At 36.3% G+C, this 23426-nt stretch overlaps 1 protein-coding gene across 2 annotated transcripts in view; it reads right to left on the bottom strand.

Moving 5' to 3' along the window:
- PDE7B (phosphodiesterase 7B) overlaps positions 1-23426 on the bottom strand; it is a 443919-nt gene that overhangs the window by 20032 nt on the left and 400461 nt on the right. For both annotated transcript variants that reach the window (XM_051997817.1, XM_051997816.1), the window contains 3 exons: positions 23121-23252; positions 8772-8863; positions 5521-5665 (listed from right to left, as the gene is read on the bottom strand). In XM_051997817.1, the coding sequence (XP_051853777.1) occupies positions 5521-5665; positions 8772-8863; positions 23121-23252 (369 nt within the window). The remainder of the gene's footprint in view (positions 1-5520; positions 5666-8771; positions 8864-23120; positions 23253-23426) is intronic.

Genomic DNA, 23426 nt, shown 5'->3' with positions numbered 1-23426 from the left:
GCTTCACTTCCCCAGTGGTCACATTGATTGACCTTACATATCACTTTAATTATGTTTGTTTGGATTTGTGCTGCCCGCTTGTGTGTGTGTGTGTGAAAGTCAGCCTGAAGACCCAGCCCGGGTTTTCATTTGCTGGGCTGAAGGAGAGCCCACTTAGCGTTTGCCAGGTTGGTGGTTGCGCTCAGACTTGGTCAACAGCAAAAGCAGGCTGACCTCAGGGATGCCAGAATGCCAACTGTTTTCAGAGGCATTTGGAGCTTCCAGGACAATAGTTCCACAAACATTCTTCAGTATAAGCGGGTTTCCAATAGGCAAGATGGAGTGTCTCTAATTTTTACCGAGATCGGGGAAGTAGGGTCGCAAAAAAAAAAAAAAATTGCTAAACAAATTATGGCATAAAAATGTAATGAGATTATTGCTCCTTAAAAATGGTGAAATCAACAGAGGAAACAACAGATTTCTATCAACTGAAACAGTGAACAATCAAGAACAATTTATACAATAGAAGATCATAAAGACAATTTTGTGAGACTCAAGAACTCTGATCAATGCAATGACCGATCTCTGTTCTGGGGGATCTGTGATGAAGTATGTTACCTACTCGACTGACAATATTGGGAATTTGTCTTGCCTATATTTGTTACTAAGTTTTTCTTTTTCGTTCATTTTGGGAGGGAAATAAATGAGAAAAAACAGAGAAGGGTGGGCAAGGGATATGTATGTTGTGGGGATAACAATTCTATTTGTTCTTATTTGTCCCAAGTCAAGAAGATGGGGAAAAGATTTCCATCACTGGTAAGGAGTAATGGATGATATCCTCCTTCTACCCATTCAAAAATATCTCTCTATCCATCATCCTACCTTGTAGTGATTCATTTGAATTATCACGGTCCTCTTTAATATGCAAATATCCTAACTGGCAATAGTTGGAGCAGTGAATAGTGTCCTATTTAGTGTGAGGAAGACCAAGTTCAGACAACTGCAGCAAGTCATTAAAGTTCTCTGAGCCTCAATTTTCTAATTTGCAAAAATGCTATTACCTCACAAGGTTGTTGAAGATCAAACGAAACTATTTCCATCGGGAAAACTAAGCTCATCCACCTGTGGTGTGAATTTTATTCAATAAACATTACCAAATGCATAAACAACACCATGCTAGGTACAGGACTTGGCACACAGCAGGCCTTTAATGAATGCTTGTTGACTGATTGGGTAAGATACAATTTTGCATTCCTGCAGAATGGACAATACACTAGGGGAATACGAAAATAGAGAATCATAGTTTTAGAGAATTGCAAAACACCACTATATGAAGTCCAAAGTGAGGGAGGGCACTAGTCACTAGGGAATCACAGAACTACAGATTTAGAGTTGAAAGATATTTTAGTATTTAAATGCCCTCATTTTTCAGGTGAGGGGACTGAAATCAAGAGTGATAATTGGCTTATCCACTGCCAAATTGAACACAGGTCCTCTGACCTCAGATTTACTCTTTTTTTTCCCCCTCTTACATTACATTGACTCCACCAGGAGACAAAGGTCAGCATCTTTGGATTATAGGAGGAACGGGAGGTGATTTTGGAATTGGACACTTTTCTAAAAGTCAGACTTGGGTAAAAAAGAACTGGAGGACTGGGGCATCATGTGTAATTGGGTATGTGAGGCAAAGGGGAGAAGAGTTTCTAAAAGACTGTTTCGGATTAGCCTGAAGCCCTAGTAGCATATATTGGCTCTACTTTTGGCAAAAATACTTCAGTTTGCTGATAGGAATGGTATCTGTGATACAATTTGTATGTGGATTTTGGGGAGAAAATTTTTAACAATGCAAGCTGACACCTGTTTGCAACTAAACTGAAACCCAGAAAGACCTTAGCTTAAAAAGACAGAGGTTTCCTATTGCATTTAGGGCCATTTTCTTGCCACTGGACTCTAAGGAGAGTGTAAGGTTGATGAATGCACCACCCTGCCTCACTTAAACTTGCAAATCAAAACATCATCCTCCTGATGCCATTGGTGGTCTTAGAGAATGAAGAACAAGCAAGCAATAATCAGGTTTTATGAGAGCTAGCTATCTGGAACACAGAGAAGGTGACTTTCAGTGTCTTTAAGAAATGGGTTCTAAACCTAATCCTTTTTTGCTCTAAGGCTCTTATCTACCAGACCATGAATTCTTCCCAGGTTGCTCATGTATTAGTTCAAATACTAGGGCTCCTTTGGAAGATTTTAAGCTTCATCCCAGTTGTTTGTCAGATTCAGTGTCTCCTCCAGCCAATCATTTCCAGCCAATTCCTCCCACCCACAAAGCATTTGAGTGAGGAAAAAGAAAAAGAAACCATAGATTTAGAGTTGGAAAGGACCATACAAGTCAACTAGTCCAACTTTCTCATTTCAAGGATAAAGAAACTTTGGCTCAGAGTAACATGTCCAATACTTAGAATAATGTCTGGCACATATTAAGTGCTTAATGTGTTGATTGATTGACTGCCCTGGGACACACAGGGAATAAACAGCAGAGCAGGGATTCAAACTCAAGTCCTTTGACTCAGGTTCTGGGCTCTTTCTACTATTTCTTGTCCATATTTTTGAATGAATTTTGAATTTTTGAATCATTTTTGAACAATTTTGAATGTGTTTTGCTATAAACACAACCATATTTGTAATCACCAATGTGCTAGAAAAGAGTGAGGAATGGTGTCTGACAATCTATTTGTGAAAACTGCCACAGATCTCAAGAAGCATTTTGAGTTTAGTTGCACAGTACCTCTGATGTGTAATGGAAAGGTCCTCCTGTCCCACTTCAGAGCACTGTCAGATATTCTTTGATTCTTTTCCTATTGGTTTACTGCATGTAGATGAAATGCCTTTTAATTGTTGATAGGCCAGAAATGGGGTAGCTAGGTAATGCAATGGATAGAGTAAAAGTCCAGAAAACTCATCTTTCAGTTCAAATAAAACTCAGACACACACTAACTGTGTGACCCTGGGCACTTAACTCACTTAATCCTCTTTACCTCCATTTCTTCATTTGTCAAATGAGCTGGAGAAGGAATGCAAACCAATTTGGTATCTTTGCCAAGAGAACTCTAAATGGGGTCACAAAGATATGACTGATACTGACTGAATTTGAAATTCATAACAAAGATCCAGAAATGAGTGTGTTAAAAAAGGCTCCAGTGAAGGAAAAAGACCTAAAAGTCATCAACTGTCCCAAATTACTCTGTAATGGAAGGTGTTTCCAGTTGCATCATTTAAGCCCATTCAACTCTTTCTTTCTTGACCCAGCCCAGCAATGCATAAACCAAAGAGATGTTGGAGGTTGTGTTTCCATTTCTGTTATTGATATAAATTCTTAGTAAATATCTCTTTATAAAAATGAGATAATTGATATTAGGGCTGTAAGTATGGGTGAGAAATTGAGGAAAAATACAACTGGTCAAATTAATATTGAGATAATAACTAAATGAATGATATTGAGAGGAATATACCAGAGGAATATTAAGCCTACCGAGTTCTGGGGATCTGATCTACAAGTGTGTTTTGGGAAAGTGACTTTAGAATTTGTATTACATATAGGGTTCTATTCATTCTTGGCTGCTGTAGCCATCAATATTAGACTGGATCTTCTGACTTTCTGTTCTTCATGACCTGTTATGTCATGGTTTGTTTTGTTTCTGATATTGTCACCTAAGAACAGGGAAGAAAAAACACGACAGAGCCCAAAACAGAATTATCAGCTAAGAGAGAGGTTCTGAAATTTTCCTACCTAGAGGCCTCCCAGCAGTTCAGGTAAAAAAGGAAGAGTTTCTCTTTGGGAAACTTTGGTATGCATATTCAGTTCCAGCTCAGTAGCTAATTAAAAGGCTTTTCATCACTGCATAATAAGCTACAGGAAATAGTAAAATAATACATGCACATGGTCTGAAGTGGGGGGGAAAGATCCATTAAAAATGTCTTGTACTTAAATCCAAACTCTGAATCAAAACAGAACTTGTCAATAGTTTTTATTAAAATGGCTTTTTTAAAAAACCATAACTCTATAGACAAACATTTAAAAAATTGTTTGAAAAGGTTTGACAAGACTTGTTAAATTACTAAAAAGTTTGCATATCCCAAATTTAAAATGAATTTCTTACTGCTTTCAGTCTCAGATTTTCAGAGTTTTACCTTGCTATTTCATAAATGCCTACCTTATTTCCAGTAATTAACTTTTATTTCATGAGAGAATCAGGAGAATGACAGATGCTTATGTGATTTGGTAAACTTCCCAACTCACCCCCTTCTCTTATAATGTACTCCAAGCTGGGCTAAAATAACAGTACAGTAAATCTTCTGTTATCTAGTATTCTATGACCTGGAAAACAGTAAAAATCTGCTTTTTTCTTTTGACTTTTTCCAGTAAGTTCAATAATAGCTCACATTTTTCAGTGCCTTTTACCAAGTGCTTTATAGAAATACATCATTTGCATTTGAATTTCATGGCAACCCTGGGAAACTTTTCAGGGGGAAAAATGATTTGCAGAGAACACAAAAGACCAAAGATAGGATTCACATCTAGGTCTCTTGACTACAAAGTCAGTACTTTTTCTATAAGCCATATTCCCTCTAGAAATTTATGGTTAATGATGTTAATAATGAAGATGCTGGGGTTCTTTGAAAATCCTATGGCATGGGGCAACTAAGTGGTACAGTGGATACATCAGCCCTGATGTGAGGAGGACCTAAGTTCAAATTTGACCTCAGACACTTAACACCTCCTATCTGTTTGACCCTGGGCAAGTCACTTAACCCTAATTGCCTGAGGGGGAAAAAAAAGAAAAAGAAAGAATGGAATCATCAAATATTAGTGTTGGCAAGGATCTTGGTAATTATCTCACCATTTATTTTGTAGATGAGGGAACTGAGACCTAGATAAGCAAAGTGATTTTCACGTTCACACAAACTAGGAGTTGAGCTGGACTAGAACTGCTCCATCTCCTGATTCCCAGTCCAGAGCTCTTTTCAGGGAATCACACCGTGTCTGAGTGTAACATAAAAATTTGCTATACGTTTAAAAGAGGGATTATCAAAAAGGCTTAAAGCAAAGGAAAGCTATTCTTCTCCCTTTGTTTGGTGTTAAGATAGCAGCCTTTTCAAACTGCTGAGGTGCCATGGTGATAACCTACCCCCAACACATGTGAAGTATGACGCATGTCAGGCTGGCGGCAGCCCATCGGGGGCATTTTGTGCGGTGCTCTTGGCTCATTAAGAAATGGCAAGTGAAGCAGTTTCCAAACAAGGGAAATGAGATCCTGCCAACTGACAGACATGAAACAGAGATTCTTTATAGGGACATTCAAAAACATTTTTCTCCCAAGTGTGTCAAATCTTTTAATAAAGTAGGTCACAATTCTAGACCATAGGATGCAACATACCCTGTCTTTAATCAGCTCAATCTGTGGTCCCTGTTCCTAAATGTTTGTTTTATCAAGCAAATATAAACATTTTACATTTTTTTCTCTTCTTCTTCTTTTTTAAATTTACCTGAAGCATAAAATGTCGGTCCTCAGCATCTTCCAATCTCAAATTCTGATTGTTGAGCTGATCTCTCAAGTGGGTCAGGAATTCATTCTGCCGGTTGATGTCCGTGGCCTTGATGAGGGAACCCAGCTGTTGTTCAATATCCTGTCTGCAACCACCAGAGAGAAGATAAAAGACAAACACAGTAGCAAATCTTTTAGAAAATGGGATTGATTCTTTCATCACCTAGCAGTTCTAAACTACATCCTTGATAGCTCATTCTATTTATTACAACCAAAAGAGGAATACCCTTTTTCCTTATTGTCCCATTATTATTAGTAATAATACCTAGCATATATATATATATGTATATATATACACACACACACACATACCATATATTCATACATACACACATATATAATCTATATATCTCTCTATATCTATCTCTATATATGTATCTGCATATGTATATATCTTTCTGGAGAAGGAAATGGCAAACCACTCCAGTGTCTTTGCTAAGAAAACCTCATGGGCAGCATTATAGTCCTGAAGAGTCGGATACAACTGAATGACTGAACAACATCAACAATATAGTGTTTTAAAGTTTGCAAAGCATTTGATGAGTGCTATCTTATTTTATTCTCACAGCCACACTAGGAGATGGGTACTATTATTGTGCCAGTTTTATAGATGATGAAATTAAAGCAGACTTTTCCAGGATTACATGGCTAATATGTGTGGGATTTGAACTCAGATTTTCCTGAGTCCAGGTCTGGTGGTCTATCCATTTGTACTATCTAGCTGTCTCTTCTCTCTGGTCAGGACTGCCCTTGATCTGATGAGGTATCAAATAGTGATGTCTATATAGCATGAATGAAACTCTGGTAAATAGGATTGGGATAGTAGGTGGTTCATAATATCCATATGTGTATATGTGTGTAGGAAACCCAAATCTAGAAATCAAATCCAGTTACATGCCAGAAGGAGAGAACAGAAGGCTTAAAAGAGTCATCAGGCTTTGGTCAGGGCAGGTAGTAAGAATCCAAAGGAGCATTTTTCAACTCTTGATTTGCAACACAAGCAAAAAGCAAGCAATAGCAATAATAGTAATAATGATAGCTTACATCTGTCGAGCACTTTACAGTTTATCATGTGCTTTCACATACATGATCTCATTCAATTATATATATTATCCTACCAGATGTCTTTCAAAGCATTTCAGCCAAAAAAGGCCCATAAGCATGTTTTTGTTTTGAATCCATGGTGACCTGCTTACTGGGAAATTATTTCCTCCAAAGAAAAAGACATAGCACAAGTATAGCACAACTATATGTATTATGGGACAAAGCTGGGAGATCCTTGGTTTGAGTCTCCTCTTTTCTCTTCCTTTCTTTAGGGGTTTGGTTTGTTTCTGTCGATTGCTTTTCTTTTAGTCCTTGGAACTGATTAAGTAGAAGCCACAAACTTTCATGCAGCTCTTTGCACTGGTATTTCTTGGTCAAGGGGTGAAAAAAGTTAATCAGAACTGATGGTTCAAGATACTCCATACTCTTTGGAAAAGTGGAATCAGAGGATCAGCCCTTTAGCACGTTTAGAGGCCATTTAATCACTCATTCCATACATAGTCACCTCATTCCATACATTACATAGTCCAATAAATTACATAGTAATGAGAAGAAAAATATCTGAGAAGTCAAATAATTTCACCAGGGTTAATATTTTTTGATGTTACATTTAAACTTAGATTTCCCTTTAACTCCAAAACTTGATTTACTATTCTGTGCCATTTAAGCAGCACTATATGCTAGAGGACCTGAAAAAAAAAAAACACTAAAAAATAAAACACTGTGTGCTAAGATAGTCATTTTGTCAGGATATGTTCTTTGAATTAAATGTAATATATAGGTATGGATTATGAACTAATCATCTACCACCAATCTCCCTTAAGGCTAGCAACTATTAGACACTACATTGGAGGATCAGAGTTTAAGAATGTGTTTGGAAGAAGGTATATCTAACTGGATCCATACACAGACAGAAGTTATGTCTGTGGTCTCATTCCCTCACCAAATGTATTAAAAATCATACACTGGGAAACTCTCCCCTCCTACTCACCCCATTCCCTCAACTTTTCATCTTTTTATATGTTGTTTCCTTCATGAGGACGTAAGCTCTTTCAGGGCAGGAACTGTCTTTTGCCTTTCTTAGTGCAGTTCCTGGCATTTGTTGTTCAGCTATGTCTGACTCTTCATCATTCTGTGGACCATACTCTCTATGAAATTTTCTTGGCAAAGATACTAGAGTGGTTTGCTTATTTCCTTGTCCAGTAGATGAGGGCAAACAGAGATTAAGGGCTTTGCCTAAAGTCACACAGCTAGTAACAGGATTCTTGATTTCAGGTCCAGTGCTTTATTCACTGAGCCATTTAGCTGCCTTCTCTGGCACATAATAAGCACTTAATAAATGCTTATTGACTATATTTACTTTTCTTTTTAAAAAGTCCCATGTGCAAAGTTTAAATATAGAGTTTTTACTAGGGCCAGTATGATCCCTTTAAAACATTTAATCTTTAGCAAAGAATTTTGAATTTTGACTCCTACAAAGATAACATAACAAAAATGCACAATCTCATCTTTTGTTCAGGCATGTCTGACTCTTGGTGACCCCCATTTGGGCAAAGATAGTGGAATGGTTTGTCATTTCCTGTTCCAGCTTATTTGACAGATGAGCAAACTGAAGCAAACAGGGTTAAGTGATTTACCCAGAGCCACACAGTGTCTGAAGCCAGATTTGAATTTATGAATTACTTTATCCACTGTACTCACCTAGCTGCCCCAAACCTCTTCTATACTTAAAATTTCAAGGTTATAGCCATTTGTTGGTCGGTAGTCTTAAAACCTACTAAATGGCTGAAGCTTGAGAATGCCTCTTTATTTTTATAAAAGAGGTACACGGAGAATCATTTTGCTAACCTAAAGCACAGGATTTTGGTGGTTCTGAAGGGTGGTAAAGTAAGAGAGCCATACTTAGTAAAAGCTATTTCTGCCTGCAGGTCATGGGCCTTTTATAGCTATCCAGAGAAACTTCCTTGTTTCTGGGCTGCTGTGTCTAATACCACTGTACCCCCAGATTGATGCTATGGTTCAGACAAGGCTAATCAACTGCCTTGAAGGCTGCCCAGAGCCTAGTGGGCTCTTGAGCCATCCTTGGAGTGTTGAGTGGCTCATCTCTGATGTGTCTGCCTCAATATGTTTCATTTCAGTGGCACTTACGTCATTTCCTTTGGCAAATGTGCAAGGAGCCTTGATTCTCGAAGCATGCCGATTGTAGATCGCCAATGGTGATTCTCCAGCACAGACTCATTCTAGGGAGGAAGAAAATAAAATCCAGAATGAGGGAGAGCACAGATACTGATCTCTCACATTGAATGCAGCTGTAATGAGTGCCAGAGAAGAATATTGTCTAGCCATTCCTACTAAATGGAAAAGACTAGAGTGATGGATAAAGGATATATATTTTTAGCAATAATCAGGCTTCATTAACAGAGTGATAGGGCAAACTCCCTCCTCCCTCCAACATAAAATCATGCAAGGACTTTTCTCAAATGCACTGTCGTAATGGTTCTATTCCTGTCCCTACTCCACAGAAGGGACAGAAAGAGAATTACTTTCCAACACTAGAGAGTATAGGAAAATAAATGGAGTTTTCCTTAAAATGATCAATAGCATTTGTTGAAAACTATCAGCAAATATCAAATGTAATGGGGACAAACTGGAACCATTCCCAATAAGATCAGGGGTGAAACAAGGTTGCCCACTATCATCATTACTATTCACTTTTGTATTAGAAATGTTAGCTTTTGCAATAAGAGAAGAAAAAAAAGATTAAAGGAGAATTACTTTCCATCTTCACCTGTTATTTTCATGTGTTTCCCTTTTGACCACAATGGAGAACAGAGAAGCCATTATGGTTATTTGAAGATGGCAGGGCCTCATCATTCCTGTTTCCAAGCATGACACAGAGAACTTTTAAGGCTGACACAATCAGTAATTTAGAACTAGGAGCTTGGTCCAATTTCATTTTACAGATGGAGAAACTGAGACCCACAGCAAATGACTTGCTTGAGGTCATACAAGAGACAGCAATAGAGACAATATTGAAACCCATGTTCTTTGAATCCAAATCCCAGTACTCTTTCTGCTATATCACAGCAGCAGGAGAAAAAGGAAATTAAGACCATGAGGATGGGAAAACAGCCAAAAACCTCTGATTTTTATCTCTGATTTATCCTGCATATAATTAAATTTTTTTTTTATTTCCTCTAGTTACAAAAAAAAAAAATTGGTTATACATGCACATTCGTTTTTTAAAAAACATTTCATTATTTCCTTATGACTCATGTTGGGAGATAAAAATCTTATTTGTATATAATCTTATTTATATTTAAGTGTTTTCATGTTATTGGCCTTTTCCCCCACAAATTAACTGATGAGCTCATTGAGAGTAGGATTGTCTTTTGTCATTCTTGCATCTTTCAGCACAAAATTGCTAGAATGTAGTTGGCACTTAGTTGACTGACTGGCACACAGTAGTCTTTTAATAAGTCTGTGTTGAATTGTTTTGAATAGTATTGCTCATTAGCCACTGGATTGGCTCTAAAAGACAGACAAGATTCGTGATGGCCAAGCCTAAATTTACCTTTCAAATGCAGTTGTGGGGTAAGGCAAGACCATGCAACAGAAAGGACTCAAGAATTCAAGCCAGAGGTCTTAGGCTTAATCTTGGCTCAGCTACTTATTATTATGATTTTGGATAAATCATTTAGTCCCTCTAGGCCTCAGTTTCCTTATCTATAAAATTCAGGGTGGAAAAAAAATAATGAAAGGATTGGATTGGTTGACCTTTGATTTTTCTTCCAGTTTTAAATCCTATACTTACAACCAGGGCTTTAGGGCAGCTAAGTGACATAATGAATAAAAGTGCTGGCTTTGGAGTCAAGAAGATCTGAGTTCATGTGATTCTGGTTAAGTCACTTAACTCTGTTTCTCAGTTTCTTCATCTGTCAAATGAACTAGAGAAGGAAATGGCAAGCCACTCTAGTATCTTTGCCAAGAAAACCCCAAAAGGGTTTGTGAATAGTTGGATGCAACTGAAAAACAACAAATTTGTGGGAAGTTATAATTGTTTGCTTTGTGTGTGCTTCTAAGTATTTACTTTTTCCTTTCCTTGCCCTGTAAACCTTATGACTTTGATTTTAAAATATATTTACAACTCGAGACTTAGGTTTTCTTATTTAAATTTTCTAATTAGTCTCATGAGACAAATTAGGAAGACTTGGATTCAAATCTTGCTCTGGTTTTTTGGCTATGGTATGGGGCAAGTCACTTAACTTCTCAGTGTCCCAGGAAACTCTCTAAGGCTATAAGTTGCAGGGCAGATGCCAATCTGCATTGGTGGAGGGAATTTCCTTATCTGGGAGTCCCTTACAATGATGACATCACAGATCTGATTAAAAAAAGAGAAACAGTTTCATAAATGGCAGTCCTTTTTATTAACATTAGTGCCATTAGAAATGTGGACCTCTGTGTTGCCTCATTATCATGTGGCAGTGGTCCTGAGTTCTCCAAGACTATGCCAGAAAAGAATATTTAGCCATTTCTATTAAGTGAAAAAGACTGAGTGATGGATAAGGGGTATGGTTAGTCAACAGTTATTAAGTGCCTACTATGTGTCAGGCATTGTGTTAAAGCTAGAGACTTAAAAAGGAAGCAAAATACAGTCCTTGGTCTTACAGTTTTACTGTGTTTGTTATTTGAAGAGCAGCCTGGTTAAGCTTGGAAAAGCTCCCACCAGAAGGCTGATCACAGCAATTCTGCTCTAAGTCTTCTAAGGGTATGATTGGATTGCTACAGCTTCTTGGAGCCACAGATGAAAGTTAGGTAGATCATGTAGACCCCAAAGATTTGCAAAGTTAGCACACCCCAAATGTTGATAGGGACTATTTGTGTCCAAACTGTGGCAAAGCATTCTGAGCTACATTGGTCTGAGCAGCCATAGTCAGTCACCTTGCAATTGGACTCTAATATAGTGATGTTACTTTGGTTCTCTTCGAGAACAAAGGACAATAACCAACTAATTGGATTGCAAAAGACAGAGGTGAAAGGACAACCCAAAGGAATGTTATCACAGATATTCTGAAGCATTTTAATAATTTCTTTCTTCAGCTTTCAAATATATACACTCTTAATTTCTTACCTGATCCTTAGGGTACTTATTATATAATTCTCATATTTTCAAGGACCCATTACTCCCAATAATATCCTAATTGGCCATGATCATCCATTAAGAAATTTTGCTCTTTATTTTCATTACCCTATTATCATCTTATGGACATGATCCTAACAGAACAAAAGAAAAATTAAACTATGGCGGACTAATTTGTTTTGTTTTTAAAGAATCATGGGACTAATAGATCAGTTTAATGTAATGGATGTCTTATCTTGATATGACATTTAATTCATCAGCTCATGAAATTTTACTTAAGAAACTAATTCATATTGGCATAGTTATGAGTGCCATCACATAGACTTTCAAAGGGGCCACAAATTGCAACAAGAGTTAATAATATATGACACAGTGTCCCTATTGAATAGAGAGAAAATATCTGGAGAGTTGCCTCAAGCATTGTTATAATGTCAGCCTGATTTAACATCTTCATTAATAATATTTGAAAGGAGGGAATAAAAAAAAAGGCATTTATGAAATTTACAAGGGAGACTTAATTTGTAGGTAAACACTAGGAAAATTGATGGGACCAGAGTTGTTTGAATATGACAAAGAATAAACCCAAGTGGCTACATATCACAAAAAATGGAAATATGCACCATTTGGGGAAAAATAATTATAAATACAGGCACTCCTCATCTTATGAACACTAAATCTTTGAATGTCCCATATAAATGAAACATCAGCCAGGACTATCCCAGGGGATAGGAGTAGGGGTTATTACACTGGTGAGATCTAGAAAATGAGAAGCATTCTTTTGGTTACTACATTCCCCAAAGTCCAAGTTTAGTTTCACTAATTAGTAGTACTGTTTTTTTTTTTTTTCAAGCTAGGTTATAAGTTATCCTGAGATGTTGCCATTTTTAACTTCAAAAAAATGTATTCTTACAAACTTTTGAATACAATCTCTTTTCAAATTGGGGATAACCTTTACAAGCAGAGATAATTGGTCTTGCTATTGCTTATCAGTCAAAGACATTTATTGAATGGTTACTCTATATGCCAGATCCTGAAATAAATGCTGGAGATACAAAGAAAGGCTAGTGCATAAATTTTCATTCAGGAATGCTATAATATTTGGGATGGGATTGCAATCAATATTGTCCATTTAGCCCTTTATACATTAGGATTATTTTTGCCAGCCTTATCAGAAATGATAAATTAGTATAGGCAGAGAATAACAAGGTTAACATTCCTGACATCTACTTCTTACATTTAGACCAGCTTTTTTAGATCTATTTACCTCCAAGACATAGTCTTATCTTCCTTATTTACTACAGTATCCAACTAATTATTTATTTTTCCACCTCATTGCCCTTCTCCTCAGTGATTTCCACATGGAGGTTGAGTTCCCTTACTAGTGTTTTCACCTTAAAATTCCTTTTATAACCCCCTTGATCTCCACCTGCATTCAGCTTTACTCAGTTTGGCCAAACCATGGGCATATCATCACTCCAAACTCTTCTCCACTTCTCTGCTTTCCCTATCCTTCAGCTTCCTATAATTAGTCAATAATATCTTTTTTTTTTTAATACTCTAAAATCCTTTACTTCCTTGATCTGCCCATGTTTGCTCAGCTAAGCTCCAACTCTGGCTTTTCACATAATTTATTTTATCCATTTTTACTCAGGACTCACCCATGGAACACTGCTAGAGAAAATAACAAACTGTACTGACTAGGACTATTATAAAGTTAGGCCATCTATTTTCAACTGCAACAATCTTTTAATTTATTTCTTATTAATTCTCTTTAGCATTTACTCACATCTATATTATCTTTAATTGCTTCATTTATTTTTACAGGCCCATTCACTTTCACTGAGGCTAAATGGTCAATAGGTGTAAGGATTCTTTTGAAAAATGAGTTTCTACAGAAGAAATGATAATAGAGAATAAAAAGGTAAGTTCAATTACAGGTGAGAAGAATTATCTAATAATATAAAAAAGCCACAAATCTCTGAAAAGTTATACTAGGAAAACATCTCTACTTTTGTCTTTAAAAATCATTTGAACACTTTCTAGTCTCCCATGCCAACCTAGTCTGACATTTCCCAATCATTACATTCACAATAAATAATATTGGTCATATTTAAATTAAAAGGTAAATGCATGTCTTTCAGAGCTGCAAAACCAATACACATTTCATTTGGGGGAAAGGGTGGTTTAGAAAATTAAAATCCTCCACAAGTGTTTAAGTATTACTAATTTTGGGAGCAAAATAGCTATTTTGTTCTTGATTTTTAATGAAATATCAGTACTTCCATGTTTTAAAAATAAGAATGTCTTTATTTGGAGAGACAGAAGAAGAAGAGGGAAGAAGAAGAGGAGGAGGAGAGAAAAGAGGGGGAGGAGGAGAGAAAGATGAGAAGAAAAGAAAAGAGAAGAAAGATGAGAAGAAAATAAGAGAAAAGAAGAATAGAAAAGAAAGATGAGAAAAGAAAAGAAGAGTAGAAGAAAGATGAGAAGAAAAGAAGAAAGATCAGAAGAACAGAAGAGAAAGGAAGAGAAGAAGAAAGATGAGAAGAAAAAAGAAGAAGAGGGGAGGAAGAAGAGGGGAGGAGGAAAGAGAGGAGGAAAGGGAGTTAAAAAGGAAGGGAGAAAGAAGAGAAGAGAGAAACAGTGATGGGAGGGAAGAGAGGAGAGAGAAAAATCGTCTTTGACAATGGTTCAGCAGGAATTTATCAGGCAATGAAGCTTTAAATGGTGTTCTATTTATTGGGTGCTCTCTTCTGATTAAAATAACAGCAAGCCTGATGCAGATAATTGACTCATGGTGTACAACTAGAATCAAAGTTAATTACAATTTTTAAATATATAGTGACATAGAAGGAAAAACAACAGGGAAACATTCTGTGCTTTCATTTTTAATTGCCCAGAAAAAGCAGAAGTAAAAACTGCATTAGCTAACGAAGCCTGCTTTGCCCTGCTGATGTCCTTCCAAATAAACTGGGGAGGCTTGAGACCTTGTCTTTCCCTTTGCTGGGCTCTCCATCCAAAAAACACACAAACAACAACAACAACAACAAACCTCTGTGATCTCTGATCACTGAAAATAAAACTGTGTTCCTTAAAGAAAGCCTCGTGGCTTTCTTCCTCTGGTGACTTCGTTTTCTTTTGTTCACCCTGCATCTGCCAGAGTTGTAGCAATGAGATTACAACTATTCCCTTCCAACCTAAACTCTCTGCATGGGGCAATGCCTGCAAAGCTAAAGCTCAGGGATTCCCAGAGTAAGAAATAGACACCTTATACTTAAATCTCAATAAGTGTTATCAATCCTTCCCTTTAGAGCATTGTCCTTAAGCTGGAGTTGGTGAACTTCTTGATTACATTTCAATATAATAGGTTTCCTTTGTAATTCAGTGCATTTTATTGTATGCATTTAAAAACATTATTTCCAGAAGTGGATCCTAGGCTTTAGTAGACTGCCCAGTAAGGTACATAGTACAGAACATGGTTAAGAACTCCTGTACAAAAGCTTCCTTTCTTCCTCCCTCCCTCTCTCCCTCTCTCCCTCCCCCCCCCTTTTCTTTCTTTCTCTTTCTTTCTTTCTTCTTTCTTTCTTTTTTCTTTCTTTCTTTCTTTCTTTCTTTCTTTCTTTTTTCTTTCTTTCTTTCTTTCTCTCTTTCTTTCTCTTTCTTTCTTTCTTTCTTTCTTCTTTCTTTCTTTCTTTCTTTCTTTCTTTCTTTCTTTCTTTCTTTCTTTCTTTCTCTTTCTTTCTTTCTCTCTCTCTCTCTCTCTCTCTCTCTCTCTCTTCCTTTCTTCCTTTTTCCCTCCCTTCCTCTCTCCCTCTTTTCTTTCTTCCTTTCTTTTCCCTCTCTCCCTCCCTTCCTTTCTTCCTTCTTTTCTCCCTCCTTCCCTCCCTCCCTCCTTTTCTTCCTTCTCTTCTTTCTTCCTTTCTTCCTGCCCTCCTGCCTGCTTCCCTTCTTGCCTGCCTGCCTTCCTATCTTTTTGCCTTTGTTCCTCCTTGTCTCTCTTTTTCAGAAAAATACTTTAAAGGTTGTCAAAATAACATAGAAAACAATGTATATCTTACACAAAATGATTACTTTAAAAAAATCCAAATGCTTCTGAAATCATACTTGAAAGATTTATTGTGGCATGGAAGTGATCTTTGACTTAAGAAAATTATTATTTTCATTTGATCCTCACAACAATGGCCTGGTGTAGGTGCTATTATTATCCCCATTTCATTGAGGCTGAAAGGTTGTGACTTGCCCATTATTGATTATCTGGGGCAGTCATGTCCAACTCTTCATGAGCTCATTTTTAGTTTTAAGAAAAAGCTCATTTTCTTGGAAAAAATACTAGAGTGGTTTGCTATTTCCTTCTCCAGCTCATTTTATAGATGAGGAATCTGAGACAGAGTTAAGCAACTTGGCCAGGATCACACAGTTATTAAGTGTCTGAGGCTAGATTGGAAATCAGGTCTTCCTGATTCCAGGTCTGGAGCTCTATCCATTGTACCACCTAGATGCCCTCTAACAAAAAGCTAGCCTATTTCAAATGTAATATTTAATTTTGAGCTGAACCAGGGTGGCTTTCTTTAATAATTCAAAAACTCAGTATTAATACATTAAACTATTTATTAATTGCTTACTGTGTCCAGAACACTATAATATGCTGAAAGGGTACCATATTTATCATGGGTGTGGTCCTGGAACAAACTAGTATTTATTAAGTACTTCTTATGTACCAATCACAGTACAAGTTTATATACTCTATTTATATTCATAAATACGAGTAGAAAGAAACACAATCATTTCCTTCAAGGAGTTTGTATTCTAAAGGTGAAAGACAATTCATAAAGGGAAGTTTTTTTGGAGGTAGGAGTAGGACATGGCAGAGGACATCTGGAATATAACCTGGAGAAGCATAAAACATGGCTAGGCTGGGTATCATCCTTAAATGGAGTTCCTGGGCTATATGGTGGGTGGAGAGTACTTCTAATGTATGAATTTCAGAACTAGAGTTAAGGCATAACTACAACTATAAATTAAAAACTATAACTATAATTCATAATGCCACACGATGAATGCATTTAAAAAGTACTAAACAAAGTGGTAAGTGAAGTTGCAGGGAAAAGGAAGGTCAAGGAAAGGTTCCCAGTGGACTTAATGTTTGATTTGGATTTTAAAGGATGGATAAGAATTTAATTGGTGCAAGAGGAGATAGGGCATTTCTGATGTAGGAGGGCATAGACTCAGCAAAAACTTATCAAAAAATATGGGGCATGTTTGGAGGACAGAAATAGTCTAGGCTTCTCTGAACTCATAAAATATAAAAAGACCTGGCAGAAGGACTATTGATTGCTGGGTGGAGAACCTGAGGAAGAATGTGAGCAAAAATTACACAGGAAACTATATAAACTGCCATCTGTACCAATGGAGGAGAACTACTCCAGTAGTTGAGATTGTAGATCTGGAAGTTTTAAAGTACTCAATGACATCAAGCTTATCCTGTCCTATTTGCTGACTCCATCAGATTTTAGGAGGTAGCTTATTTTTGTTGCTCTATAGTTTTTCTATCCCAATGCATGTCTTCTTTGACATTTCACCCCGATGGTTTGTAATCTCTGACCTAGAGGGAGGTCGGGAGAGAAATGTCTCAAATGCATTTACTTGGCTATAAACTGCAGAAGATGTTCAAGCAAGGATCCTAACCTCTTGGTTACAAACAGTGGAAATATCACTGTAACCCGGCCTTCCTTCATGTGTTCTGGCCCTTCCTCTATCTCAGAAAGAAGAATAGGCAGGACATTGTGCTGGGAACCTGTTATCTGTCCAACCAAAAGAGCCGAGATATGCAAAGGAAAGGGAGGAAGCCCTCCTCTATTTGGATCTGTTTCTCCTAAGTCAGTGGTATAGTGAAGTCACGCCAAGGGTTCTGGCAGGATTCCTCTCTACTTATTTTCTTTGATAGGAACCTCCAAAGTGTACACATAGAACTCAAAAATTTCCTTAACCAGTGTTCTTGGATGTTAAAACCCCACATTTTGTTCAGTCATTATAGAATTATATTTTCTTTAATGTCTCTATTTTTCTCTTTAAATGAATTTTTTTCTGTATACAAATAATAGATTTTTTTTTTTGCAACAGTGTCATAAATTGAATTACTCAAATCTCTTTCCAACTCCTGTATAATTTCATTTCAGTGATTTAAAAAATGAGGGGAAATTGTAGTAAAAATCTGAATTTTCACTGACCCTACATGTATAATTTCATTTCAATGATTTAAAAAAATGAGGTGAAATTATGGTTCAAAAAAATCTAACTTTTCATTGATCCTAACAAAACATTTATTTTTTTTCTTTTTATAAATTTGGAGATTTTCTTTCTGTTAAGCTCAGTCTCTATATATTCTAAATTAGTTTTCCTATTTGTTTCTTGGATTTGAAATCTCTCTAGGATTATATATGTCAATTCCTCATCCACAACTTCATGCAGAGAGTGAAGATTTTTGAAGTACTGTGGTAGAAAAAGAGCTAATTTGCACCTGGCAAGAAATCTGTCTTCATAGTGCTTTTCCATTATGATAGAAAAGGTTACCTTTTAGACAATTATAGTAGCATCAAACTTCTTGCCTGGGGATAAGACTGTGATCTGCTGTTTTTATTAAGTCATTGCTAGTTTGTCAATCTCTGCAGACCAGCCATGAGATACAAGGATTGCTTAACTGATAATGTGATAGACTCCAGTAGCAAAAACTATGTGGGTCAATTGGCCATTGAAACTACTCATTATTATATCCTCTCATCTGTGTAATGGAGATAATAATAATAATGCTACTAATACCTATTTGACAGAGTTATAGAGATCCATACTCAAATGAGACACTATATATGCAGTGCTTTGCAAAAATTAAATCACCATATAATGGAGATAATAACAATGCTACTAATACCTATTTGACAGTTATAGAGATCCATACTCAAATGACACACTATATATGCAGTGCTTCGCAAAAATTAAATCATGATATAATTGTATTATGTAATATAAGTGTAAAATGTAGTATAAAAAGTGGGGACTGATCATATCAATCTAGTTACCTCCTTTTACTTAAAGTAAGTGATAAAATGCTAACCACGTAGATGAGAACACATTTTGATTGAGTCAAATCCATCATAGGCATTCCAATTAAATTATACAGATTTTGATCAGTTTAGTTGTCTCTGATGAACCAGTGGATGAAGTGGAAGTGACATTGTATAAGAATAGTGTTTAGATTGGCTCAGAGATGGCCATGCTAGCCTATGGACTAGCTATAAAATATCAAATCTCAGATTGGGTCTGACAGAGATTTATAGTAGTGGAGAGAAGAGAGAGCCATTGTTGAGAAGGAATGCTTATGTTTTATGAAGGGATATGCTTCTATTTTGGTCTTGTCCAGAGGAGGAATTCATGAAAAAAAAATTTTGAGGTTCTGAGGACTTCCCATTTTTTTTTTTTTGCATTCTATTAACATATATTGGAACAATTGAAACTATCCCCATATCTAAAGGGACTACTTTGAAGATTCAAGAAAAGGGACTTAGAGAACCTAAGGATTCAATCTTTTTATTACATCTTAATTTGAGCCCACTGTCCCATGAACTCTCTGTATACTTGTGGGAGAGTGTGCCATATACTTTTGGAGCAATGTTTTATATCCATTGTTCTTACTGTGTTAAATATCCCTTTCTAAAATGATTCTCAATGGGTAATTCTGATAGGAAGCACATTGGTGGGGACCTGTGAGCAAATAGCATCAGAAAGACAATTGCCAAACCTTCAGCTTAAGTTTTCTGTCAATTACATTGTAGAGACTATTTGTTAAATTGAATTATCATAATTTTCTCTTTCATAAAGAGACTGAGAAATTTGTTTTCAAAAGAATCCTAATCTCAAAATTTTAGGAAATGAAACCATTTGTTTAAAGAAGCTAAGAAGCTTTCAGTTTGGACTGAAATTTGCCCTCTCTTGAAACTAATTCGTTGATTAGCACTGGATATTTAATAATTTCACTTTTCTATTTGGTGATCTCTGATTTTTTTTAGTTCCCTTTCATAACCATGGTACATTATGACTTTTAAAGAATCATATGCTTAAGTACAAGTGCTGAGTACTTATTTAATCATGGGAAATTAGAATTTCAATCCAACCTTGGGCATAAACTACTCTGTAATCTGGAAAATTCATGACTTAGACAAAAATATTGATAGGTTAATTTATTATTCTTAATTAAGGGACATTTCAAATATGTAGAGCTCATAGTTTTATGTGATAAAAAATAAATTAATAGATACAATAATAACAATAAATAGCATTTATTTGGTCATTATGGTTTGCAAAGCTTTTTACATATCATCTCATTTAATCTTCCTATCTGAGAAATTATAGATATGATTACTGGATTGCATGGTAGTATGGAATGTAAAGACTGTGGTAATGGAAAGTATGTTTAGAATATTTATATATCAAGTGTTTGCTTAATGTATGATATAGCAAGTCTCAAGGTAAAAAGAATGGTACTTGACCTGAGTACATTGTGGACTTTTAGAAAGCATTTCTGCCTTTTTCAAGTAAATATAGGTTCCTATGCTTTCTTCAATGACTGTAAATTTTGAGATATTTTTAAGAGCATTTTTTTTGTCTTTAATTTTTCCCTTCATCTTTTCCCACTATCATCAATTCATCATCTTGCAATCAATTTGGTGATAATGAGCTTCTCCCTACAGCTTGGTAATACGGTGGATAGAATATTGGGCCTGGGATCATAAAGACCTGAGTTTAAATCTGTCCTCAGACATTTAATAGCTGTGTGATCCTGGGCAAGTCATTTAATCTCTATTTGTCTCAGTTTCCTCATCTGTAGGATACGTATAATAATGGCACCTAACTCCCAGATTGTGAGGAACAAATAATTTAATAATTATAAAGTGCTTAGCACAGTGCCTGGTACATAGTGCTATGTGAATGTTAGCTATGATTATAACTTATCCAGATTAGTCCTTTGGCAAGAGACGTGATCTACAACTGCTACCTATGAAACAATGACTTTCCAGGTCGGCAGGACCTGCTGGGTATTGTATGCCACTGGCATAATCTTCAAGAATTGGAATGGCACAACAAGGCAGTAATATATGACTTTAAGTCTTATCAATAAGTGTCTTTATTGGTTTTCCAACATCCCTTTCTCCATAACCCTTCATCTTCTTGAGACAAAGACTTTGATAGAGAACTAGGTATTCTCTATTTCCCTCTATGTTTTAGCCCTAATAATTTAAGGAAAAACTATGTTTTTCCTTCTTTGAATCTCAGTATAATCCTGATCCACAGGATTTTTATCCTCTTTTTTTGCTCTTTATTTTTATTTATTTATATTATAATTATTATCTATTATTATGCTCTTTTATTTGCAGATTAAAAGCTAAGCAGGTTACTGGAAGACGGGAATTTGCCTAAGCACCAGAACCATTGCACCTACTTTTTTTGTAATCTTTGTGTCCCCTATTAGTACCTGCCATATGGGACATCCATAATACTTCTCTCTTAGTGAAGGTCCTCCTTGGTACATCAGATGAAATTCATTACTTTTAACAGCAAATAAGTGTGGCCTCCAAATGGATTCTCCAAAGTGTAGTATCTGGGATAATAGCTGCCATTTATAAGGGATCACGGGCAGCTAGGTGATACAGTGGATAAAGCACCAGCCCTGAAGTCAGGAAGATTTGAGTTCAAATGTGACCTTGGACATTTTACACTTCCTAGCTGTGTGACCCTGGGCAAGTCAATTAACCCCAATTGTCTCAGCAAAAAAAAAAAAAAAATTATAAGGGATTTTTGAACACCTTTTTAAATACTAGATTTCTTTTGAACAGGAATCATCGTCTTAATTCTAGATTTGGCTTTCATGCAGATAGTCATTTTGTCAAAGAGAAAAGAATACTCCCTAAAGAATCTGATGGAATTAATATCCATTATTTCTGATAGAGAATTTTTAAAGAAATAGTTATAATAAGAGATTTTGAAATCACCAAGTGCCAATTTGATTAACTTATTCATTTTTTCTTATTTTGAAGCTATTTCATTGTGACAAAAGCAAAGAATGTACAATAGTAATTTTCCTGTGGTGCAGGTGTGACTGCATCACTCCCTAGCTCAAGAAAGTCCAGTGGCTCCCTATTACTTCTAGCAGCAACTATAAATTCCTTCTCTGCTTGGCCCTTAGAATTCTTTACAACCTGTACAAATCTTTATTTTTAGTTATATTATATATTATATTATTCCCTTTTATGCACTTTCATGGTAGAATCAAACCTATTCTTTAAGCATGATCCCACTAGTTGCTAGAGCCTTCTCCTTTCTGGTGTCTCAAAAACCTCAACATACTTTTAAACTTTTAGTAGATATACCTATCTGTGTACTTATGTGTGTACATGCTGTCCTTGTTAACCAAGTGCAAACTTCTTCGGAGCAGGGACTGACTTTTTTCTCGATACATCTAGCACATAGCACAGTGACTGGTATACAATGGTGCTTAATAAACACTTATTGATTGAAGGGAAGAGCTATTCTCTCTTTTCTTCCAATAGCTCTCTTTTAGAGACAATTCATTAAGTTCAGAGATAGTTCTATGTGATGTGGAATAGCCCTAGAAAGAGGTGGGTTGACCATGGACCATTGATGATTGTGTATATTCCAAAAAGGCTTAAATCATTCACAGGTCCATCTAATAAAAGGCAAATGACTTGGTAGTCTGGTTTAAATCAGGATTTATCTCTACCCACCCAAAACAAATCAGAATTCCTAAAATAACCTTGGCAATACAGTTTTTGTTTGTTTTTTAAACTGATAAATCCTATACTAAAACACTCCTCTTATACTTCATCATGGCAGGGCAAAACAGACTATGCCAGTGGACAGAAAAATCTATAAGTATAGACCCAGTAATGGATTGTCATTCTATTGCCCAAGGATCAGTGTTCTGAGTTTAGAGAGGTTATCAGATTAGCTGCAGTGAGGTGAACTTTTTTAGTTATAGCATTTGTGGCAGACCATCTACTGAGTTTTAAAGGGATTTTGATTTCTTCCAGTAGAAGGCACACATACATGGACACAATGACCAGTGATTGAAGTAGTAAAGAATTAGAAATGACCCTGGGTAAGGCCATTCTTCTCCATCTAGTCTTTCCTGGTTTACGGATTTAATCCAAGTCACTGAGGGTGAGCCAGAAATGCAGCCATCTTTGCAGAAGAAGGAGTCAATGCTGAGTAAGAGGCTAAGAGCAGTTTGCTTCACTGTATTTCTTCTATGCATTATTTGGATAACAAATTGAGTTACTAAGTTTTCTTACCTGATATAGACTGCAAAGATAGTGATTAGTCTTGATCAAAAATGGTTGGTTCACCCCTGGGTGGTCTACATCATGGGCTGCAGCTGATAGCAGTCCAAGCATAATGTCCAGTGGTGTGAGGAAGCTGCTGAGCTGTGGAAACAAAGGAAGAGCAATTTCCCAGTTTGTTCCTATAGGATGATCAATATTTCCTCTCTTCTTCATTCCTTCCTTCGTTCGTTCGTTCGTTCCTTCCTTCCTTCCTTCCATTCTTCCTTCCTTTCTTCCTTCCCTCCCTCCCTTCCTTTCTCTATCTCTCCCTCTCTT

The sequence above is a fragment of the Antechinus flavipes genome, chromosome 4 (assembly GCF_016432865.1).
Source record: "Antechinus flavipes isolate AdamAnt ecotype Samford, QLD, Australia chromosome 4, AdamAnt_v2, whole genome shotgun sequence".
NCBI classification, from domain to species: Eukaryota; Metazoa; Chordata; class Mammalia; order Dasyuromorphia; family Dasyuridae; genus Antechinus; species Antechinus flavipes.
This window is presented reverse-complemented; position numbering and strand designations above follow the sequence as displayed.